Source organism: Opisthorchis viverrini (genome assembly GCF_000715545.1).
Source record: "Opisthorchis viverrini unplaced genomic scaffold opera_v5_62, whole genome shotgun sequence".
Lineage (NCBI taxonomy): Eukaryota > Metazoa > Platyhelminthes > Trematoda > Opisthorchiida > Opisthorchiidae > Opisthorchis > Opisthorchis viverrini.
The window spans coordinates 668,136-694,346 of record NW_008751718.1 but is presented as its reverse complement, the minus strand read 5'-3'; the positions used below and the strand labels follow the sequence as shown (position 1 = coordinate 694,346).

Below are 26,211 nucleotides of genomic sequence, written 5' to 3'. Positions count from 1 at the left end.
CCGGGATTCAAATCTCTGTAGGTGTATTCGGCAACTTTGTGACATCTGAGTTTCTACACGAACGTATTCCTCCGCCGAAACTTATTGGACAGCAAAGATTACGTGACTTATCCATTTACCCGGATTCTAATGATGGCATAATGTGATATGTTGCTGGCATTTTATCAGCCACAAACAATCTTTCTAGTTCTACCCTGTGACTAGCCTAAATGTCACTGAAGATGTTCTTGATTCTGTCTATGATTTGGTGAATTGTTGTCGCATAGGTTTATCTGGCAATGATCTCAATACCTCTTTGATTGAATAAAATGACTGTGGTGGAAGTAAACTTTTGTAAAGCTTTTCAAAACTAACCAAACCTGAGACCACACTATAAGAACGGCTTGTGTGGACTATACAATTACCTTCCGAATATCTTTAATGGGTATTTTGTTCTAGTGAACTATTTAGGTGTCCTAAATATGGGTAAATAGTTCCAGTGGAATAAATATGTTCTCCAGAACAACACACAACGTGGATGTGCACAAGTTAGCTGTTTACATGAATGGCGTTGTTCAAACAGTTTCCTACTGTGATTGACATGCTCTGTTGACAGGACACACTGTGTACGCACTCCTCATCACCTGTTATACAAAATCAGTGACTGCTTGCCGAATTCGATGTCATCAGTGTGAACAATTTTGTCCGTGTAAAGGTCGATAGTTTTATTTACATCATAGGGTAGGGTGAAACTGGTGAAACATTGCATCCTATGAGAAACTGAGCAACTGGTTCGCTTTTGCTGCAGTCACCTGCATTTTTTTAACCCTTGTGTTTTCACAAAGGCTTGCTTCACATAACGAATCGGTTAGGATAGTCGAAGACGTTAAAAAGTAAGGAGAAAACATATGTAAAACCATCAGTACCTATTTCCACTCATACATGTATTGTAAACATTGGTTTGCACCATCTTCTCGATGTGGTCATTTGTGGTAAGCCAAGTTGCCGCAAAGTCCGATTGAGAAAATATGAATGCAGAGAATTGGATATGGACAGCAGTGGAGTCAAGACTAAACGAAAAAAAGGAAAAAATTTTATGTTCCCACATTTTGTAAGTTGTTGTCCGGAAACCACGTTAAGTAGAGTACGTCACAGGCGACAGTTGTACATAACTTTTTAGAGATCCTATAGTGATAGAAATAGGACAGAGGCAATAATTTACATATTGGCAGACTAGTTCGTCTAAGATGAGGTTGCCGAATCAATCGCGCAGACACAGCCTGCCATACTGTATTCATACTGTATTCTAACATAGCAAGCAAGCGTGTAAACTTTGGCGAACTGCGTCAATATCCGCCGGAGATCTGTTTGCAAGTGCTTCCTTTAATCATTCTGTTTTCAACGAAGCGTCCAAAATTACGACAAACCTATGATAAACAGATGACGAAAAAATTAAACCCCTAATTTATGGTTGACCGGATGACGCAAAGCGGTTCATGCGGTAGGGTGTATAGCCAAACGGGTAGCTGGATTAATGCAGAGACTTGAAGTCTGTGGATAATATATCAAGTGTTTTATTCGAAGAGATTTGGTTGTCGATTTACTAAACTATTCGTCCATTATTATTTTGACTTCCTGACTTTGTATGTGCATTAATCACACACACATTGTCCTCACACTTTTATCATAATCCGAAAACTGTCTTGTGTTACCGTTTTCTGGACACCAGTTGACTATCAATCGTAAGTGGGTGAGTTGAAGCAATATCTGGAAAAGCAAATACTGGAGAAGTAGGACGTAAGAACCTGCAGCACATTGCAAAACCACCCACCAATCACTCTTGAGGTAACTGCCATCAAGAGTGTGCTCAGGCGGCTCCGAGTTCACATTTCTAGTATTTCGGAACAAAGCAAAAAAGAGGTACACTAAAATCTGATTTCACCTGGAAAACTAAATGTGCCGCTTAGAGCTTCTCACTCTGACTCTGAAACTTAGGGAATCTAAATGCTTCTAGGGCACTGACTCATATATTGAGTGTGCGGAACATACTGCTTGTCTTGGTTTAGATTCTTTGGAGATATAATCCATTTTAGCTAGCCTCAGTTAGTCTGGAACATGGTTTGATATGAACTTCACATCTGCTAAATGCAGAGCACTCCCACAACACTGGGTGGTAGGAAAAGTTACATACCTAGGCAGCTGGATAGGCCACGGAGGGCTGGCTGAAGAAGAGTTCACTTCTCGAGTCAGGAAGGCCTGGATAGCTTTGACCGGCCCCCAATACTATTAACGTCTTTGAGATCTCAAGTGTTCTTTCAAAGGCAGTGGATGAAATGAAAAGGTACAGTTCGTACTGCGTTACATTTCAGAGACTTCGCCCCTATTATTAGAATGCACACAATAGCTTTTGGTGCTTCACCGTTGGTGTTTCCGAAGTGTTCTCTAGGTCTGGTAGGAATATTTAGTTAACAGTGTTGAGGTATGTCAGGTGATGTAGGAAATCTCCAACTGTGGACGAGCTACTGTTAAATCTGGTTAGAATATGTAATTCATATCTCAGGGGATCATCTGACCTGCAGAGATCTGTTTCTCAGTCCTGTGTTATTTGGAAACGCGAAAACGCGGATCATCTATGGCCTGACAGTGAAGTACGAAAACGCCGATCGGGAAACTCAGTCGGGCTGACAACTGCCTCTCGTTTGGGGCCCGAAGATTTGACTAATCGGTAATGACATTGGTATACATGGCTCAGTCTGTCACTCAGTGGTGCTCTTGAATCAAAGCTATTGCCTTCAATGAGTCGCTGTCGTGTTTTCCGTTTGTTGCGGAAATTAGAATGGTCCAAAAACAGTTAACCGATTATGGCATCACCCCCTGCTCATATACCACAGGCTCGCCCAGCAGCTGGATCTGGCGTAACACCGGCACATAGTTTGTGGCTGGAAACTGAAATGAATATACTAAACCCATCTATAATGCCAGCAATTAATCGACTAGACAATACACGAGGCCTTATGTCGCCGCGTTCTCGCGTTAACCCAGTTGTGTCCACAGTAGGTGCTTGAATACATCTTCATATTCATACGCCAACATCATCACCACTAACAGAAACACTGGATACGAACACTGGCGTTTCACTGCCGTACAGCAATGTCGCTTTACCTCACTAAAGTTATATAATGGAAAGAAAAAGCGAATGAAACAAGAACGGTTACTTAAAGCTAGTCCACCACAAACACCCCAGGCGCATGTGCCCCTAGTATTCAGTCAATCTGGGCAGAAACTGGCAGCATGAATGCCAGTGACATCGGTAAGCCGCTATATCGTTCACTGTCTCCAATCAGGCGCAGCGAGGGTGACATTGACACATTTCGGGGGATGAAAAGCACCAACAGTACCCAGACTTTTTAACATCATTTATGCCTTTCCGCCATGTCAAATACTGTCCACCTTAGGTCTCCGCCATTCCAAATTAGGCACGAAAAACAGCGCTCGACGCGGCAGGTTGTAACTGGGCAGGTGTGACATATAGCCAAGTCATATTACCTTGCGTTCCTGCATACAATTTTTGAGGGGAGTAGCCTATGCTCAATCAACAACCCGTTTCTTTACCAGTTCATTGAGAATTTGTTGGTTCCAGTGGACCGCCGCTACAGAAATGAGACGGTAGTGGCCGAAGATCAGAAGATATCTCATGTCGCCCACACTAGGTGACCAAGTCTCAGCCGTACGACAATACAGCCCCTACTGCAGTTTGATACACACATCCTTCGAAGCCCAGTGAGAGGCCTTCATGACGCCATAAGTGGCACAAATCACTAATTGGAATTTTGGTTTTCGAGATTTGTGCGTTCACTTCACCTGTCATGCTGCTGAGCCCACTGACTGTCAAATGTGCTTGGGTCCTCGATACTCGCCATTCTTCGTGACCATCCTTTTCTACGTCACCCCCTGGCTCTTCGGTTATATTATGTTCAACCTGTTCAGCGATGTGGCAATTTTGTAAGCTCTAAATGTATCAGGGACTGATCGCTTTGGCTCACAACGACTATCGATTAGAAGTCCTTGTTTACTTCTTGAATGAGTCCATTTGGCAAGCGAATTTCGTCCCACACTTAACCACGCGCGTTGGTATTGATTACCAATACCACACTTCTCGCAGTTCTTCACCCTGTTTGCTCATTGTTCTAATTCCAAATAAACCTAGTATATTCTTCCAAGGTTCCTAAACACGTTCTCACGCCCGCACTTCGGAATAAGGAAACTGCTTGAAGGTGCAATTCTTGTCAGGCCTCACAGCTGCTTGTTGGTCTCATCCTTTTCTTCGGAGTGTGATATTGTGGAGCATAGTAGTTATACAAATAGAAAACCCAACCTTCGACAGTCGGGATCAGACCGCCATCATTCTCAATCCTGTACAGTACGGTCATTCTTCCATGTTCCGATTCATGTGATATGCCGCTACGAATCCGACAGCTTGATCACCTCGACTTCCTTATGTCTTCCTACTCCGGTAGAAGGTACAATCAGAGCCATCATGCTGTAACCTCCCTTGATCAACCGGCTGAGTAACACTGAGTGCAGTGATGTCTATTTCGTGGTGTTTGAATTCCTCACGACAGCAGCACTTCACCTTAATTCTTGACACCATTCCCATTAGGAAGGATCCTTATTGGTGCGATCCCAAGTTGCAGAAGACCACCTCTGTACAGAGCGCATTACTTTCCGCCAGTCACAGAATCTTGACTGCTGGGCCTGAAAATGAGTTTTAAATTCGAACACCGCAACCCGGTCCCCAACAACAAGGGCGGATTCGGAAGTGTATGGGTCCCTGACCTAGCCCGAGAACACAGGGACTAGGGTATGGATGTCTGATTCCTTGTGCCACTGGCATAGCAAGTGCTTTCTGAACACCGCTGGACTCTTGAATCTTACAGGTATATCAACCGTGCTGAATAATGCGCCAGTGGTCACTGTTGACCTTTGGAAGATTAGAGTGTATGGTTTTAGGGGATGACCTCTTCTAACCTGTCCTGCTTAGGGGAAGCTGGAAGTTCTGGTTCCATACACAGTAAAGACCGGTTGCCTTGTAGAATCACGCTACTTTTTTCACCCTTGTCACGGCCAATATTACCCACCAGGGCACCCCTCAATATACTTTCTCGTAGTACGGGAATTCGATTCTCTCCGCCGGAGTGATCCCCATGGGGATTTCTGCGATGGCTGAACTTAAGGAGACTGAGTTTCATTCACGGTAACCCATAGGAACGTCGCATCCTTGCTACATTTGGGTGTTTGTGCAGATTAATTTCTGTGGCGTTTTCGAGAATTGTACAATATCTCGTGGCGGCTTACCACATAAACAAATTTAAGCTCTAGAAAATGGACCGGGTGAACATCCAGCATCAGTCGCCACGCTTGCATCGGAATAATCAGGAAACCGGAACATGTATCGGTTTATAAATTGTAGCTAGGTATAAACTGTCAGTGGGTTTATTTAGTCCACCTATAAGATGAGAGACATCATGCTACATATTTTTTGGATAACTTTGTGTTGTCGATTCCGGATAGCAGTGATGTTGCCATGTGCACTTTGTATTTATTGGAAGTTGGGGACACAAACAGCCAAATTTGTCCTTCTTGTGGGACTGATTTTCACATAAATACGGATGTAGCTGCTGTACTGCACCACCAGAAATAAAACATCGTTTGCATGGACGCACACTTAAACAAGCGACATTAATTTTCAACCGCAATAGCCAAAATAACCACGATCCATAAAATATTCTGAATGGGGCATGTTCTGATAGTCTCGTCAGATGCCACGCATGAACGTAGTGTGTAGCCAGCGCAGGACATCTGTCCTGTCGACCTGGTCCCTCTCCTCTACTGACTACGTTGCTTCAGGTACGATTCTCTAAATGAGCTGCTAAATTGATTGACGAGGGCACGCGAGCTTCATTGACAACTTTTATCAGTGGAGCTCTCGGTTTGTGATTTTTTGCTCTCCATGTTTGATGCACCAAGGATCTGGTTTTCCAGAGAAGACTGGGATGTACTTTTGTAACTTTTTAATCGAAGAACTCTTTTATCTCGTTTGCATAAGCAAGGATGTTTCACATACGCGCCTGGGGGAATCGCTGACTCACCTACTATTTCCACATCTGGTAGAAATCACAAATCGCGTGTTTCGCCTCATAGATAACTTTTTCCAAGACAGCAGAACGACATTGCTTATGCTACACCCATTCAATATTTTCAAAAGTACACAGCATTTCGACCCAGCCTTTAGGTTCATGCTCTACGCGTCATTTGACTTGTTCAGTGATAAGCTAACTTGATTCAAAGAGTGACGGTGTAACAGATAATAATGAAATTTAAATTTATAGCCCCTGCCCACTCGGCTGTTTTCGTCACAAAACGGTACTTGGAAGCATCGAATTAGTATTTCAGCATCGACAACTCACATCCCCTCAATTCCCGTGTCTAGTATGATGACCTCTGAAGACTACTACCTGACAGTTGTCTGTTGTTTGTCGACTCGCCCGACGCCACTAGTTGTGAAATTTCAAGGATACTCTCCAAACATACCTTGTTTAAAATAGTTTGCTCTTTATACTGGCACCCCGTTAGATTATTTTTTCTCAACTGATGTTAAGTTGGACGGTTGTGCGAAGATAGTGCACTCGATCATGAGAAGTGATATTTGAAAGCCTGGATACAGTAATTCGGTGAGACTTCAACGCCCGATTAGGTTTATGACAACCGACAATATTAGTTGGATTGATAAGTTTTGTGAAGCATTTTCCGATTAGCCGAAGTTCCCAAATTATCTGAGCAAAATGCCCAAGCATATACTGACATGCAAGAACCCGAAATCGAAAAATTTTGAAACGAATCCCTTGTCACTTTTGTAATTATGTAGTGTTTTGAGCTGATTTTCAACTTTGTCTTATCTATGGCCCTAGTTTCTGCGCATATAGCCTCATACCATTTAAGCCCATCTAAATTACTAGTTATATCTTCCGTAGTTGCATTTTCTTGGTCATGACAAGCCCCTCATCCCCGTTACACTTTCTACTCGCCATTTCAAAAATGTCTACTCAAGGAAGAAGCACACTCCCTGTGGATATTTTCTTAGTTGGATTAGATGGTTTTCAGGGTACCGTTGAAAAACCGCCAATACAACAAAGGCGTTCGACGGCATCACTGTTTTCTGTGATAAACAGAAGCCTGTAAGCCCATAGAAGCCTTTGTTTTGGAGAAGGTTGAATCACATGAACATTATGAGACTAAAATTAGTCACCCTTCATCAAGAATTTTAATGTTGTTTACATCATTTGGAATAAAGCCAACCGTTGGGTTGAGTGTGTTCACAGGACTTGGACCCTGGTATTAGATGCGGCACCATGTTGTCATTTAGAAGTCATCAACAAACGGAATTTCACTGGCTTTCGGCTGTTTTGCAATGACTAAAATGGCATCGATTACATTTGATGTGTATCAAACTAGTAATTGAACAAATGTCTGACGTGGTGTGTAAAATAGGTAAACTGAACGAATTGCTCTGGCTACTGGATTGGCTCAATAACAGGAATTTACGTTCGTTTGGTAGAAATAACTATCGCTGTTCGTTCCGCCGCATTGATTGATCGTTGCAATATTTTTGTATCGCTGTGTAATAAACTGAACCGACAATCTCATTGAATGAACTTTTCAAATCTGAGGTGTGTTGCTTGACTAGAATTTCGATTTGCTGGTCAAACTGGCAAGTACGATTCCGAATGGCAACCAACCAAGTGAACTGAATAGCTCACATCTAGACACACAAGTCTGGCTTAGTTTTAATCAATTTACTTGATTAACTTTCGTACTTTACATTTCAAACCGAATTGGCTCACGATGCTACCAGCCACAGGAAAGACAAAATGCTGAACCAGTCTTTGTATTCAGGCAAGGCAGCCAGTACAGCGTACATGTGACGCTTTGTCTCTGCTTTTTATAAGCACAGCGGTTTCCCAGCCAGCATGTAGTCCGACACACGATCCGCATAGCATATCATGAAAGTAGACTAGCTTTCGCGCTGATTGGACAAAACACCCATGTTGCGCAAAGCCGAGTGACGTTAGAGACCCAAACCACATCAATTTTTACCATCAGCTGTCGACAAACTACTTCTGGTTCTTTTATGCGTATGAATACGACCAGTCACCCTTACCCTACTTATACAACCACTCATAATCCGCGTACGCACGCTCTGGGCCAAATGCCGATTTTTAATAGATTTCGTCATGTAAGTGTGGTCTATGTGTATTGAGGAGCTCCTTGACTTTCTAGCCTAGATTAGACGAATTTCCCACTAGGAAACCTTAAATTTCCTTATGCTACCAACAAAGTGCTGATTACTGTGGACGCTCAGGTAATTTGTTCACTAGACTGCTATCTGATGACGTCACAGTAAGTCCAAACGAATCGGACTATAATAAGGGCGTAGAAAGTGTGGCCTGGATGTGAAAACTCACCCCAGACCTGGATATATTTATAGATTTGACTGTGTTCTTGCTCTTGCCTTGCACAGTAATCAGCCATATAGTGCCATCGACGTGTTATTTTCTGAACGATCCATGTGGTGGTAAACGTGCACATTGCAGACTTTAAGAACAACAGAATAAATTAAAATATGCTACTGTATGTCAAAGGTACGCCTAACATCCAAAGCCTAAAGCCGAGAGTTAAACTGAAGCGTCCCGTTATTATCCGGCTCATGCAAGGATTTTGGACATAGAAGAATTGAAAATGATTAAACAGAATTCGTTTGTGGGTGAGAACTTTCACAAAGGACAAATTTCACCGATGCTGTTCGCTCAACATCGATTAGGCATCAGGGTTTCAAGGGGTGTGAACATCTTGAGGTTGTTTGTTTCCGCAGTACAAGAATGACCCGAAGCTTCATTAGTTGGACCTGAGTGACCACTTTTTGACCTACGCTGGTGGGTCTAAGTGAACGGAACTCGAGTATACACTAGCAAACGTTTGGAACATTTCAATATCATAAAGGATGTAATCAAATAGTGGGTCATACTAGCCGGAACAGTCTCTGTTGAAAAAATGGCCGATGACTTGATGCTTGCTTTTTTGCCTCCAATCCTCGTGTAGTTTCACGTGTTCTGGTGAGCAATGTTGTATTTCAGTGGTATTCATAATCTAAATCCCGAAAAGTTTGGTCTATTACGCCTTTTCCGAACAACTCATAGATAGAATGGTTCCCTTATTTTCCCTAGGTTACGCTACTGTCAGCACCTTACATTTTAAAATGCTAATTTTTTTAAATTAATCCGGAGCTCTGGGACAGGGTAGGCGCCGGATACAGCGCGTGGTCGGTTTTACCCTTCATCACCCCGGTGTTATCATTTGACCGTTCCAAGAACGTCGGCATACCCTCTAAAAGTTACTACCTTTATGTCGAAGTAGTCCGGTTAACTACATTTGACAGGTTAATGTTATGTGTATAAGTGCCACAGCTTTTTAGAGAGTTTGTTGGCAGAGACTGCATTGTTCGTTGAATTGGTTGGCTGACGTACGCACTTCTTCCAATTCGTTCTCACTTTCTGAATCTTTGTATCGCCTAAATGCAATTGGTTCATAATGGGAATCCTTCCATAAAGGAAACTACTCACACGGTTGCTGAAAACTCTTCGACAGCCCACGACCGGTTTCGCCCTTCTTGGGGCCCATCAGGTAGGCGCAATCCTTCCACCTGTGATTTTTAGGACATTTGTGACTGTTTCTCTACCCAATGTCTATAGGTGCTGCTTTCTTGCAGAGCGTGCTGCAGCAGAGTAGCATAACAGCACAACTGATTTTAATTTTTCACTTCCAGCAGTGACGGACTCTTCACACTTGAGCTGTTGGGCGCACAACTGGTTTCGTCACGCCTAAAAACATGTACTTTCTGGTATCCTCTTAAGGATTTCTGTGCTGCGAGCTGGTTTAACTGCCTGGCACTATTACGGCATTCACTACGAGTGTAGCCAGAGGTTTCTTGCTCTAGAGTTCTTTAGGCTGAATTTGACTACTCTTCCACCAGCATTCCGTCATCGTTTGATTCGAACACAGTCCAGGAGACGTTGGATCAACTTACCGTCTAGGCGCTTGCCATTTCGGGTCCACATTTATATCCCAATCTTTTGGGCATGGTGACGTTACCTTTATCTCTCGGCATCTTCCAAAGTTTGCCAGAACTGCCGACCTTATCTACCGACTGTGCCATAATCTTGAATCCTCTTACTAAACTGCTCTAAACTGCTTAGTATTCTCACTGGCAGTGAACGGCAAGCGGTTAAATGAGATTGCAGCACTCTGTGAGTTGGAGGGTATTTCTCGGGCAACCAGTAATGAGAATGATAGCAATTTAACATACAAGATTGTGCAGTTTTTAGAGTAGTTTATTAAACTTATAGGACCATCGAGTTTACAGAAACTTACGTTATGGAATCCGGTAACTGTTCACCTACATGACTGCTTACCCATTTATCCTGTACTGTAATCCCAATTCCGTCGATGGACGATGGTCTCTTACCCCGACATGTGTCAAGCAAGTTCCATTAGGCAGTGACGGCTAATAGCCAAAAGTTCAACGATAACAGGATATACATTTTAGGGAGAGAACTGACCAAGCTCAGCTCACCCACAAAATTCTAGCCGGGAACTTAGTGGTCACCCTTTTGAATTAGGCGTGCATTCAGTTTCACCCAACTGCCAGTGTAACTCATACCTAAGATAATTAACATAAAACTCCAAACCGACGCCCAGCAATCACCTACCTTGTTGTTATAAGATATTATCCTGGTCGATTCCCTGCCTGTCAACTTCAGCCATAATTTCAACTCCGTTACTTGGCCTGATTTAGTAGGGCCAAGCAATAAATCCGCCAAATTTTACGGAACCTCTCTAAAATGATTCTTGGCTAGCGCTCCTTAGGGATTGATTTCAAGCAACTTGTTTGTTAAGCTTTTCATGTTGTAATCAAGAGCTATGCGTTTATTCGGGAGTGGCCTTCTAAACTTGCGTCGTCCCAGTCAGGAAGCCTTTCGCACAGCGTTTTTTTGAGGTTGGATTACAAAAGGAAGTGCTAGTCGGTTCGTTGGTACGCGGATTATCCACGCCTGCTATCAAAATCTGTGGCATCGATTCCAGTGGAAACCGGCTTACGTATAAGTGAAGCTCAACTTTTTTAACCAGGCATCTATCATAATACCCTGATTAGTGATTAAGCTTTTGCAACTGGATCGTTCAGCTCGCCTCAGGGGACGAGAAATCATCAATTCATACAAGCTGAGTGACCAGGATTTTCCTCAACAGTGTTGCGTGACATTGGCCGTTTTTTGTGACCAAAACGGAGCTAAGCCGAAAACAAGATAAGGCGGCTGAAATATGGAGGATGCTCGTCTAATCGCGCGCAAATCTTGACAGTCCCTTTTTACACGTCTAAAAACTCAATGTTTTGCCTTTTAGCTTAACGTCAGTTACAAGAGTTTCCATCTGTTGAATCTCAGTACAGCACAACCGGTTGCGTGACAACAAAATCACGCACTGAACTACAGGTGAATTACTGAGAATCTCAACCAATGGAATTTCTTTTGAAATAATAGCGAAATTTCCAAATGGCTGAAATTCAGACCTACTTAAGAAAATGTGTTGAACGGTGGACCACAGCCAAAAACGGTTTTTAAGGGCAGAAGAAGAAATTCCATATCAAGAGATTTTGGTGAAAATAGTAAAAGACTAACTTGGTTTAAAAGTTCGGGGTGCGGAGATCGTTCCGAACGAAATATGTAGTGATAACAATGGAGAAAGCGAGCTCAGGAGGTACTTGTCCTGGTGATAACTGTAGAAATGGGCATAAATACAAAACGCCGACAGAAGGGTTGGAGTTTGTCGGCGAATCCGAAGCTGATAGTGAAATATGTGCCTCACCTTTAAACACCGATCAAAGTAAGATTGTTCTGTTACTTGGAAAGGCCTTCAATGTGTTGAATATTGTTCAGTTAGTAGCACGGTGCAGTAATTTTCACGGCGCACGCGAAGGCCAAGTTTCACAGAGTTTAATTGGAGAATGATGCGAATTTCGAATTCCTCCGTTTTTCAGGTGGCCTATATCAAACTGACTTCTGTATAGTTTCCGTTTCAGTCGTATTAGTCTCATTTCCCGCAAAATGATACCTGAATTCTCTCAGCTATCGTAATATGAGACGGATAAACAATTTTCTGGTACTTTCGCGTCATGCAGAATGGCTTTTGTCCCCGTGTGTACGTCTGGTGTTTTTTCTGATACTGTTTCTCCCTTCATATACTTTTAACACATTTTTTGGGTGTTTTGGGTGTTTTTGGGTTCTGAATTTTGAACCCTCCGCAACTATCACATCACTATCTGTAGGTGACCTACTACCAGGGATCTATGTTTCTTGTAAAACACGTAATTCCTGGGGACGAAAAGGAGGATGCAAACCGATAGAAAATAAAGTAGAAAATGAGCTTCTGAAGAACGAAACACCGCTTATCAATTTCCCTGTCCAGAACTACCGAACCAATATGTTCATCCAAATTCACTGTGTGATGATTCATTAATTAACTCAAGTATACTGGTCCTGATTTATCACTGGCTGCCAAAAACTAATGCAATAATCGGCCTGATAGTGGTTCGGCGAACACGCTTAGCACCATGTGAAATTTGTGCCTGTGTTTGAACGCATCTCCATTAAACACCACAAAATTGTGCCTTGTCTAATATGCAATTGGAGTAAAGTATCTAATACTTCTGTAGAAGCGAACGAGGCAGTTTCAGCTACTCCCCACACAGCGCATTTTCTCCTTTAGGGAGGAACTTATCAAGAGATATGACCCCTAGCTTTCCAAAACATATAAACTATGTCCACCTAGCGGGAATTAGATAAAAATGAAGAGTTCAGAGTGTGGCTCGATTTCCGCTTTTGAAGCATTTTCTGAATCGTAATTCTTAATACATCTGCTGACCACCCTACGAAGGACGTTCTCTCTGATGCGAAAAAGCAGCTTCAAATTTCAGCCTATTCCATAGCTTGCTCGTCCAAGCTACCCTGCTACCCTGATGAGACTGCATTCGTCCGCCTCTTTAAATTCCTCGCTCCTGGTTCACATTCACAACAGGCGACTTGTGCAGGCTTTTTTTCTTGAAAACAAATCCAGTGACAGATGAAACAAATTGAAGAGCTATGACTGTCATGCATAACGCTAGAATCGACAGTGGTCCATCTTAAATCTGGTAGAACTGTAGGTCGTAGAAAAGATCGTAGAACTGTATCTTAAAAATCATCGAGGCGGGTTGCGTTCATGACCTTATAATTGCTGAAATTTTCGTGACAATCGTTGAGAGTTTGTGGGTACAGACTCCATTCTCAAGCTCTGTCCCAAGCGCCTTGAATTTTTTCGTTTGAGTCCTTTGAGTGGCTAGCTGTACGTCCGTTTTATTGATTTTCCCCTGAAAATCGATCACTTATGTGGGAACGTTGCATAGACCTTGTTTGTTTGCATCTGTTACATCTAAACTAGCAGAGCAACGATGATGATGATGACGAGGAATTCTCAATATTTTGCTTGCAAACTAGGTAAATCAGCAATAGGTCCAACTCACTAACAGCTAAGTTGACTGTCTTGCAATTAGCTGACAAATTTGTTCACCAAATGGATCTATATAACCCATTCCCGTTTCCTCGATTATGACAAATGAAAAACAGTAAACGCACTATGAATGAAATAATAATTTTTCCAATCACTTATTGGATACCCGCTTATGAATACTTGAAACTCCTCTAGATTATTCACTCCTACTTCTGAGCGTATCGGTATTTCGCCATAAATAGTACGTTGTACCTGTTTTGACCTTTCCATTGGTTACCTCTAACTTTTCATGCTACCAGAGTAACACCGAGTTGATTACAATTTGTTGCGACTGCACGACTGCTTAATTTCCGCAGGTGGATGAAAACGTCATATGAAATTTTCGGTATTTTTGTTGTACACTGATAGTCTATCTTCACCTGAGTCGATGAAAAATGCAACTTTGTAATTTTTCTCCAAAAAGAGTTTGAGAATACCTCCACCAACGGTTGCTTATCTTAAAAAGGGCATACGAACCTTCGTTAGGTGCTTAGGTGTGCATAGATGAGCAAGTGAATAATGTGAGAACTCTTGCGGGATGTGGCGTAATATTTAGATTTAACTTTGTTCGATGGCTCGCAGGTTCTGTCCCAGTAAATGAACTGATTCCCGCTTTCAGCTATACCGATAAAGACAGGTATACACAATGCAGAATCCCGTGGGGAAGAGTGCTTGTATCTGATTTCCGGATGCGTCCGGAGTTTATGTTATGCGTGATGTTTTAGCCGATCGAAAATTACAGTAGAACCATCTGTCCCAATTAAAGGCCATGCGTGCCAATGGCAGAAGTTCAAGGAGCGAGTGAACATATGACTGTGCGCATCCTATCCGGCCCACCTGCGGTGCAGCAGAATTCAAAATTCTCACAAAACTACTAACCATACACCTTTCTTCTCGTATGTCTGTTCTGCAGAGCTATGTATGCACGAAAACCATGTTGCCTGTGTCACTCCCAATTATAGAATAGTGAACTATGTAAATTGACATACGGGTCAGTTGCAAACCACATTAAAATGCAACTGGAGGATTCTCTGCAGATCCTAAACAGTCAAACATAAACATAATCGGAGCTGGCACCCACAGCTACGCGCAAGCAGCATAGAACTAATACTATCTTTATACTAACCGACACTCGAACTGAAGTCACTCCGGCTATCGTAAAGTGGCGTCTACTGATTGGTTCCTCCCCCATCAATGAGTAGTAAAACTTAAGTGAACTAATTTTGCCCACAAATCCTCATCTTCTTTTCTGCCCACATCTGGTGCTTCATGGAAGAAACCCACGTCATTCCTAATATTTTCGAAGCAAAACAGTGTGAGGATGTTTCAACATCAAACAGGCAGATATTCATCAATTTAGGATAGTCTTATGGATTTTTTGAACAATATCTCTTTCCGTTTCATGCGATCGTAAATGAAACATCATTACCTATGTATTCAATTCATTTGCTTGATGATAGATTGTCCACTTGCAAGTGCTGTTTATCGCATATTGAAAACCCTCCAAATGCCCCTCTATAAATTGAGTGGATCTGGACAGAGAACAAATTTTCAATTGGGTCTAATAATTGTTATAGTCCTTACCAAATAAGTATCGAAAATTTCTAAAGCAACAACGATCCTAGACATATCACCTATTTCTCTTACGCAAATTGTCGTTCTGTCCTTTCCGTATTTACATTAACATACGGTGTCGCCAGTATCGTCCGCACATATTGTGAGGCGCTTTTCATTCATGCGTCAATATGTCGTCCAAACACGCCCAATAATGTGAACGCCTGACGTCATTTAAAAAACAAAAAAATTTCAGACGGCAGAATACGTTGGAAAATTCCATATTAAAGATCCAACTACGTACCCTGCCTACAAAGAGTTTCGTGGAAATCTGGTGGCCATCGTACTAATCCATAGACCGGGATTTAATCCCAACTATAAATTCTCAATGCTCACTTAAGTTTCTTTTTTTGCGAAACGGGACCTATAGCCCTCTCGTCAAAAACAGGAAGGCCAAAGGTGATTGAGATAACACCCTGATAGAAGGATTTAGCTCACAGATATTGGATGTTGCTACTTCGCAAATTTCGATATTGATACGGACGCTCCATCGTTACAGGTATATCAGTCGTTATGTGTATCCAGCGCTAATTGAAGTGGACAACGAATCGGTGTACAGGAATTTTCTTAGGGGGATGATAAAAAGATAAAAAGATAAAGGGGGGCGAGATGGCCGAAGTGGTTAGAGCGCGGATTACTAACCTGAAGGATGCTGTAAATTTAGCCAGACGTTTGCGTATGACAGGCAAGTTACTGCCATGTGGATAAGGCAAGTGATGGCTTGGAAATACTGTTAGATCATGGTCAATTTGTTTTCGACTGCTATATTTACTCATGCAATTAAGGCCTGCGAAGCAGTCGTCCCGTATGTCCGGCCAGAATGTGTATTGCCGGATTTGGATGAGAAGATTTAGCCAAAGATATTTTGATCAAAAAACTTTATCCATACCTTTTGTCCTGGCTTATCACGTCGAATGCTTCGCTGTTTTGCGAAATAATCACCATATCAACAAGATATCATCCTCGGAAATAGCCAGTTAGCAGAACTGAATAAACCGGTAGCTAAACAAGGCCCTACCATTTGAATTTCTAGAGATGAGTGTTTATCACATGTATTTACTCGGCTTTTATTTTATCACAGAGTACCACGATCTTGGCAGTTTTAGCTGGAACACAAAATACAGCTTCTGTGGGTCATGTGCATTATGTATGCATGCCAGGGGTCGAACAAACCGCATGCCAACGGGAAAAACGGTCGGGAATTGTTATGACAGAGCACGTTGAATTGATGCATCTATTTTGTCTAAATGAAGAGATAAATTTGTTCATTCATTGTCTATGAATGATGATTAGGATTATGATTAGCTGTCACGCTTAGTAGATCATAACCGCTATGACGTCGGTTTTGTGCTGTAATTCCACTGAAAATGAATTCTAGCGTTGATAACATCTTTGGTACAGTGTTATTTTTCTCACATTTCCCAGTGGAATCAACGCGTTTTTGTTACTTTAATTGGACTGATCCACACTGAACCACGGGTACTTACAGCCCATCAGTCTAGACAGCATTGTTAATGGTGTTCTTTCCAATTTTACTGCCAAAGGCTAAACAGATTCCGATTTTTTTTATTTCAGATATTTTTGCGAAATCTGTCTTGACCGAACACTTTACGCGAGAACGACCAGCAAGCAGTCGGACGGAACTGTGTTTTGGGGTGAAAGATTTGAACTGAAGTAAGGAACCAGATAGCTTTTCGCCACTTTCACATTATGTATTGGTCACGCATGTGACAAGTAGGCAGCCCTTTTGGTTTACATGGTTTTATGGTTATGTCGCTTATACGGCAAATGCAAAATGACACTAGAACCATAAAAAGATACCTGTGGCGCGAGACTGCAGTCTTGTCCGCTCAAATGGATGACATGAAGCCAAATCTGTTATTATGTCTACCAAATTATACATATCTGAACCGATTTTATTGACTGATTCAGCATACAGCAGTCTCCTAGATCAATCCAAATGGTGCTATTTGTGAAAAAAGTTCCTTTTGGGTGAGGACACACTGTATTGATCGCAGAAGCAGTGATTAATGTAAATATTTCAAGTTTTGGTAGTGATTCATTGGTATACTGAAGCTGGTACATTAATGCTGTGACCCCGCTTTACGAAGCCTGTAATATTATGAAGCTTTACCTTATAAGTACCACCATTAACGTCCACGAAAACAGTCGCCACAGCAAAAGTTGAAAACCTCTCTTAGAAGGCCACCGCTTGGCGAATTTCGGTCGTCATTGTGCACTTGTATGTGACCCTATTGTAAATACCTCATTCTGTTCTGGAGGTTCTGCTAATGGGAGACAAATGTAATACTGGGGCCGTTGAGTGCACACAACTGCAACAAATATCACAGAATCCTTCCTCACGGGCGAAGAGCCGTCGAAATCGACCGTTCTGACCGACATTCGTTTTTATCACCACTGAACTCCCAGGTGAGACATGTTCCAAGACGAAACCTTTTTGTTGGCTGATTGCAATGATCTCGCGATATAGGACAGAGTTGCGGCTTGTCAAGAACTGCGCTTTTGCCTCTGACAAAAATTTGGGTTCAACTGGTCCATCTGGAGCAGCAAAAACTAATAAAGTCATTTCTTTTCTGAAGACCGCCCACGGGGAATCGCCTACATTGATTTTTTTATGTGCGCTCTTCTGGAAAAGGGCTGGAGGATTGAAAACGCCCGAATTGGTTCAGTCACAAGTGGTATCACTTGAAAAGTGTTTTTCCGAGATGGAGAAGATCGTGGTGTTTCTGTGCCATATGGGTGAAAATCACGCTGCAAGATCATTAGTCACTCAGGGAGAACGGTGTCGTCTTCGTGGTGTTGATTGGATACCAAATGGTGTAAAAATTATGTCATTATCGGGATGCAGCTTTGCACCATTAAAACATTAAGAGTGGCCTTTCTTGAATATCGGGTATTGGTCTTGAAAAAATCATCAGTTTGGGTAATAATTTCATACATAATTTCTATACAGTGAAGTGGCCTCTCTTAGGTCAGCTGACTGCACGTTAAACGTGGCGGTTGCTTGTGATCAGTCGGTAGCTAATTTCTCATCATTGTATAGATTTAAACCTTCGGAAACTCAAGACAGTCCTTGCTACCGCATTAAATAGATCACTGGTTTCATGCACATTTGTTTACAGCAACAGATACAGGATGGGATAATTTGACCCATAGAATGAAAACAAGTAACCTGGTAATGTAGCCGGTCACATCTGGCCCACTGGTGTGTTCACATTGATGGGGACCCATAATGTAAGGCGGGGACAAGATAAGTGGACGGCTGCGAATTATACTTACTGTTGAACCACGTTGTTTTGTCTACACCAGTTCACAAGGGACACTCCTCTTGAGGACAGTTTGTTTGTGGGTGTATCCCCCTACAATAACGTCTACAAGCTGTCCCAAAAGCAAAAGACAGTTCTGGCTTTGCTCACACGACGCACTTCGTGTCCATTCTCGTCACCGTTTTATATACGTGGATCCCTTCAGGATAGGTTTTATGTCTCTCTCCGGTGATTGGTGGCTTGGGCGTTTGACAGCAAGCTAGTTAGTCAAGCAGCCAAATATCACATTGACCTATCTAACAAAACAAACGAAAACAAACAATAATACACTACTTATAAGGTTTCCGAAAAAACTTCGACAGACCACGACCAGCTTCGCCCTTCTTGGGGTCCATCACGTAGGCGCAGTCCACGAGTTTTGGCAACCTCGTGGGCTACTTGAACCCAAACTGCACAGATTTTAAAGGATTAGCAAAGGAATTTGATTTGGATAACAGACTCAACTAACTGAATCGCTCGTTTATGATGATCCGTTGCAATTAAATTTGCTGAACTAGCTGAGCATTCTGCCAAAACAAATTCAGGTGCAAGGGAAATCATCTGTCGAGGGCATAGGTATTCAATTCAACAGTCTGGCATGTGCATGCAATCCAGAATTTTGGAAGCTAAATGAAATTACTAGAAGGATTCTGTTCCATGAAACTTAAGAACAATTGCTGATTTATCAAAAGAATATAGGACAAACTTGGTCATTCCATGTTACTGATTGATGCCTGGTTTTTTAGACTATAGCATATCTGCCAGTCTTTCTTCATCAGTGTCACAGTGGTTTGCTGACGGGATTCTGCTGTATAAGGAAATATTTTTAATATGTTTGGTCGCTTGGTTTTATGGCGCTTTGAATAACGAGGTTATGGCTTTATACTAGCCTGTGTGACATACGATTACTATTGAAACTTGCTTGCAGCAACCTTCCCGAGATATCTATCGTCACTATCAACCTATACAGACAGGGATCCGTGCTGGTCAAAGACAAAAAACAGCGTGGTAAAGGTCAAAACCAATTCATCGGTAAGTTCACTGAGCTATTGTTGGTAAATTTTGATCATTTAGCTGTGTCGTCATCTAAAAATACACCATGTATCTAACACACTTCGATAACATGAGATCCTCAGACTCATTGTCTCGCAGGGTGAATAAGGGGGTGGTTTGAAAATATCCAATGTTTTCATTCAGATTTATCTGAATTATTCATTGCATGGCTTTACAGAGTAGGAAAAGTGAACCAACTGACGGGACGGATGCAAAGTACATTCTAAAGGCTACAGCTTACGACTTAGATATTGGCGCGTGAGCTTCCTAGTCCGTTATCTTTTAAATACTGAATTCGTTCCATTTCCACACGTTCTACGTGATCAATCTGAAGAACTAGCCATCACGTAGGCGTTCATTAACTAGACAATATAACCTGGGAAATTAATCACCGTCAGGTAGGGTGACAACCAGGGTAACCATAAAACTCCTGAGGGCAAGGTGCGAACTGGAGAGTTCAACCTCAAAGGAGATCCGGAAGCCGGCCAGTCAAATAAGGAGTCAGCTAGCAAACCGGCGAGATTGATAAGGCAGCCAGCCAGCCATAAACAAGCTTCAACTTAGACAAACACGGGAACGACACTGGCCAGATTCTTCATGCCGACGCAGCGACGACCTTCTACTTCATTGCTGACGAAACGGTCGCAACCGACTTATTCAACTCACCGGACAGTTTCCTCAACTGTAAAAAATGCCTAATGCAAAAATGTAACTACTGTTCATTTAAACCACGGGTCGTCTGTCCCTAATGTCGGTCCTGTTGTTTTCCAAGAGCAAACACTCGAATTATTAAGCATCTCATCAGTATGTAAGGGGTAACTAACAAGAGACTTCTTCCATATCTTCTTAACTCTTGAATATTTAGGCCATGTCATTGCTCAAAGTCTGTTAGAACATCTCTTTTCACAATATTGTGTACAAGAGATACTGACTCAGCGTGAGTCTCGATCACAAGTAGATAAGTCAGGGCAAATGTTGAATGTTTACGGGGTTACAAGGTACGATATTTAATAATTCAGTAGCAAAACTTGTTCACTATTTGGAATCCCAAATAATTCTCTTGTGTTCTGAAACTGCATTTTCTGACTTGATCCCCTTAATTTCATACCGTCACTTAGTGACAATCCAAAAAGGGCGAACTACATATGGATAAATCGTTGAACAATACGAATCAGGAAACACTATTATATCACGTTGAAGGTGCAGGCATTCCTTATGGAATCGGTATCTCAACTTGGCAATTGGCTGATATATAGATCATCAATAGTCGTCATGGGCACTATAGTGTGTTTCGTCTCCGAAGGAGGAATGAATAGACAATTTCCCGAAACAAGTGGCATTACCGGCACGATATTACTTTACGGTATTACTCCAAATCTACCGCAACAAAAGAATAACTCTTAATCGCATATTATCTTCTTTGAAGTTGTCTTAGAAGTTACGAAGCCTAATCGGGAGGGTGCGTTAAATTTGGACACAATGATAGCCAGGACGAACTCGTTGTGTGGTCTACTTGGAAGTGACACTTCCGCGTTGCACAAGGTGGAATAATCCCGGAATGACCAATTATTCCGTTTCGAACTTATATGCGTCTAATATATGTGAAGATGTAACTCAACTAACAATGGTGGCTAGCAGCCACACACCCACGTGTTTATAGAAAGCACATGCGATGAATATTGTCTAGGTCGCTCTTCAACTGCCTGTCACTCAAATTCATATTCTTCAACTATTCCGCATACCTTTTTCGAGACTTGGTCACAGCTGACGATTCCCAGTAGGTTTGAAGCATATTCACAGCAACACGTAGCATATCAATATAAGATAAAGTGAATGAAAATGGGTTTACCTGTGGTGATAATGACGATGATGCTGATGATGACAGTATGACTCTTTTGCATTCTACTGGCTAGCTACATAGCATCCTTGACGTCCTTTGAGGCTGGATGCTCTACGGTCTGTCTCTACTAGTTTCTCCTCCAATTCTCCGAATGGATCAGTGCCTGATAGTTCTGAACTTAACTTGTCCTCGAAAGTTAGTTTTCAGGGTTTACCAAATACTACCAGTGGAGTACCTAGCCCTGATAAATTTTGGGTTGTTTCTTTGTTCTTGCTTCATCTGATTTGTTGATGTTGTGCCAGCTTAATTCGTGTCTTCCCAATTCTTCATGTAAGGAGACAAGCGAGAGTTTGTCGTGTCTTCTAGGGGCGGGCTCATGTCCACTAATCGTGGTTGATAGCTTCCTTTCTGTTTGTCCCTCTAGTGCTTGTCAGAATTACTGAACTGAATTTTGTAAATGTCCTTGGTATTCTCTATTATACCAGGTTTTCTCTCTCGGTTCGACAGTAATGTTCACCAAATGTTTGTAGGTTTTTGTACTACTTTTATGTCATGCTGTTGTAGTACCTTTGCTGTCGTCTGAGAAGTGTTATTAATGTATGGCAAAGCAATTCTTTCGTCTGTCTTCTGGTTGTCGATTTTGGTCTCAAGGGTCGTGAGTACAAGGCTACAGTAACATCTGTGTAGTTATATGGTTGCCAAACATAGCCTCCACGGACAGATGGGACAAATTGTCTTCAGGTGTTTGACTACCGATGCCGCAGAAGCGTTGTTGGTGTCGGAAAGCGTCAACGAAGTTGTGATGAGGTGATTATTAAACAAATAGTTGGTTGTGTAACGGATAATTCAATCGCGAAAACATGCAAGACGGTCAACTACGTTGGCTCAACCATGTGTTACGCATGACCAAACACCGTATATCGAGACTAGTTTTGTTCACCTTGCATCTTTTACAATGCTACCAACCACCGGGTGGACGAGGTATGACTTGGTAGAATGGTGTGAAAGAGGTAAGAAATAGTTTTTATTGTTGGTGCGGTTTTCGGGTAGTCGATCTTGGGTGAATCACATCCTCTCAGACAACGGTGGGAAGTTTATCCGGGAATCGCTTCTTTCGGGTTTTTTCGGGGATTGCTTCCCATTTTCATCCTGGTTTTGATTGTGCTGCAGCGTCTGAATAATATAGCTCTGCGAATGTTTGTTGTGTTATTTCCGAGCTTGATCCGTGCTCGTGGCCCCCTTAAAGACTTCCATTAACATTCATTCACTTAACAACCTAGCAACCAGGATATCGAATCATGCTTTCCTCTGCCAAGCGAACATGTTGTAATCGCAAAAGTAACTTATTCAGTCTTCCAATGCGGTTTCCCAATTAGGCATTCAGGCTTAAGAACAGATACGAAAGTTTACATCAACGTTTGAATGATCATTAGCTTATTTTTTGTATTCTGCCTTATGTCGATTCCTCACCTTGAAAACAATTGAGACTTACGTCTCTTTCGCTTTGGTGACTCATTTACTATAGTAGCTTAGGATAACTCTAATATGACGCCAACCATGACCTCGTGGTGACAATACACAAGCAAAAGAGGCCGTTAGGCTCCACGAAGTTTTGGGTCTGTATTTTATAAGATACGCACTACATTTGAGTACCGCAGCTTAACATCAATTTTTACCATCATTAGAAGTCAATTTGTCTCCTTGAACCTCCAGGCAGTTGTTCTTTGTTTCACTTTTAAGCATTTACAAGGCAGAAATATAGATAGGCAAGGAGACGCAAAACCTTTTGAGACAAATTTTCGTTTTAATTATGACTATTCTCAGAGTGATTCATACTTACTTTCAGAGTAGCAATCTGAGACGAAGAGGGGTTTGTTGTCCTGTGTTTGGAATACAACCGTTGTACATCATATTGAAGCGGAAAAAATGCCCTCTTGAGAGGAAAAATCCATTAAAAGTGACGAATAGAGAATAATTCATGCAAGTTTAATAGCTATGAAATTCGATATCGAGATATGTAATTTTATCAAACCGAAAAACCTACTGGCTGATTCATTGTATGTTACATGAGGGTGATGTTTCCTCTCAGGATATCCACCGTGTAAAAAGGCTGTTTTTATCAGTACTAGGAGTCATATTTTTAAATTTAGCGTTTTACGGACCTTCAGCTGACTTCCGATCAGTCTATGCCATAGTGAAATTTCTCATGAACTGCTGTCAAAGCAATAACGTCTAATGCATCTTGTAAATAATCCTCGAAACCAAGTGAGATTTACTTACTACCTACATAGTAAGTGCCCACCGAAACCAGCATTTAGATAAATAAGCAAGCATCAGTCCAGTAAAGCACATTTTCAAAACAAGATACTTCTGTACCTTTTAAAACCACAAACAGTTTATGGTATTGTCCGTTACCTGAGCCATCAGTAGTCGTTTTCTGCATGTCGCTTCCTCGAAAATTTTGAGCCAGTTCTACGACCTGTCACTTTTAATACCGTCTGTAGGCTGCAGTATTTTCGGACGTCTCTTGTTTGCGGCAATCATGAATTATTCCACATCATTGTTAGATTGTAGCTATTAGGCACTGTTCGTAAAGGTCAACCAGCTTTAGACAGGCAAAGGATTGGGAGAAATTATATGACATTTCCTTGACGTGATCGTTCTTCTCAGAGTGAAGTGAACACAGTCTAACTGAACACTGGATACGAGATACAAGTTAGTTCAAGTTTGCTGCAGAAATATGGAAGCCTGTTTGTATCGTAAGTGACCTCGCAATGGTCAGTTATATCCTCTACAATTCAAATGATAACTTCAGTACTGATGGACCTAGAGGTGCAGAACTGAGTGCAACGGAGTGGCGGAAGTCAGTTATAAAGCATTCATAAATGTGCGTCATCCGATTATGTACCTAATTTGTTATCAAACTGATTTTCCTAGTTTTACAGTTCAGTAGCTCTAGACGCCTAGACGTTCAACTTGTACCAGATTAAAGTTTTCTGACAGGCGAGAGCGTGCCAGCGACGTTTCCTTCTGAACACCGAAACTCTCCTTTCTCCCATGTGCATCACGCTGCTCATTCAATTACACATCTGACAGCTGGGAGGTTTAATTGATCTGGCCGGTGCAACTGAATGATTAAGTATGCAGCGGGTCCATGACAACTGTTAAAAGTGTTGCGGGTCGTTAGGTCTCACGTGAATTTACAGCCGTATCCAGAAAAATTTGAATACTTGGAACAAATCCGGGAAATTTGTCTTGTTCAATTGGTATCGCTTGGATGGCTGTTGCCTAGGGTTGGTAATGCGCTCATTTGTCAACCCACTTGCACGAGTAGTTTCAAATGAAAGATATGAATCGTAAATAAAACAGAGTGATTTAAAACATTCTGTTATTTTGGGGAAAAAAGTTAGGATAATATTTTCAATTGATTCAATGTGTGAAAATCACAATTATCCTTTGGAATCGAGTCGATTTTCTTCAGCTAGACAATCGAGGACATAACGGTCCTAATTTCAAATGCCCCCGTATGCGATTTCAAGGTTTGCAACACTGATCAAAAAAGCATAAATTCTTCGTAAATTAGGCTGCAACCTTACGCAGATTGATCTTCAGTTGAACTTACAGGTTCCACACCGCCTACTGGTCCTCGAGTTACCTTAAATAAAGAAATATGCATTTAATAATTAAACTTTCGATCTCATGAACAGATGAAAAAAGGCCGTGTACGCCAGTATTGTCTTATCGGTGTTTCGTTAAGTCAGAGCGCTGTGCACAGAAGGGATCGACCGAACGGCAGCTCAAATCAAGATTGCCAACAAACTTCAAGAAATAGGATACCCAGTGAGCTTGATTAGGCGTCAACTAAGGAAGATATTGGCTCCAGTATCTAGACCCAGTGAGGAGTGGATTGGCACAGCAGTCATCCCATATAAAGCAGGAACATCGGAGGTTATTCGAGGAATGTTGAACTTAGCCAAGCTCCGAGTAGCTTTTCAGAAGGAAAAATCGCTACGCCCAGTTTTAGTGCAATTGAAAGATCCTTGGTCTAGGGACTACGTGCATAAAATCAATTGAAACGATTTCACAAAGGTTTACTTACGACAAACTGCCAGGGAATTGCACACTAGAATTGGTGAGCTTAAGGGAAGGATAAACAAACCAATAAGGAATGCATTAGAATACCAAACGCTGGTCAAAGATAGCAATGGCGATACATGCCTTAGACACGGGACATAGAATACAATTGGAGAATGTGGAAGTTTTACGACGGGGTCTGCGATTCACACCTCAGTGTCTGATAGCCGAGGCGGTGGAAATTACTGTGCATCACAGCGTGAATAGAATCGAGGGTGTGGAACTAGCGAGAGTATGGAAGCCCAGCAATAAATCTGCCGATTATCACCAAACTTTTTCGGAAAAGATAAAAAATCATTCAAATGGAGATTTTATTATCAACTCAGTGACCGCAAGCTCATTACCTTAGTCGGTAACCACTTATAGTTGGTGTAAACTAACAGATGGTCAGTATACAAGATGAAACCAGTATATGGGTAATACCAGCACCTACAAAAATGCTTACTGTCTCTGTGAAAAAATTAGTTCGGTATGCTAGGCAACTAACCGTCAGACACCATATTGGTAAATTTATTTTCCAACAACCTCTTAACCACAACCCATCCATTGCAAAAGGCTAATTATATATAT

General features: G+C 41.8%; 1 protein-coding gene across 1 annotated transcript in view; it reads left to right on the top strand.

The window, feature by feature from the left end:
* T265_04004 (hypothetical protein) overlaps positions 1 to 26,211 on the top strand; it is a gene marked incomplete at both ends in the record, with an annotated part of 104,323 nt that overhangs the window by 28,214 nt on the left and 49,898 nt on the right. Inside the window, one exon of the mRNA XM_009168622.1 lies at positions 19,543 to 19,646. Coding sequence (XP_009166886.1) covers positions 19,543 to 19,646 — 104 coding nt within the window. The remainder of the gene's footprint in view (positions 1 to 19,542; positions 19,647 to 26,211) is intronic.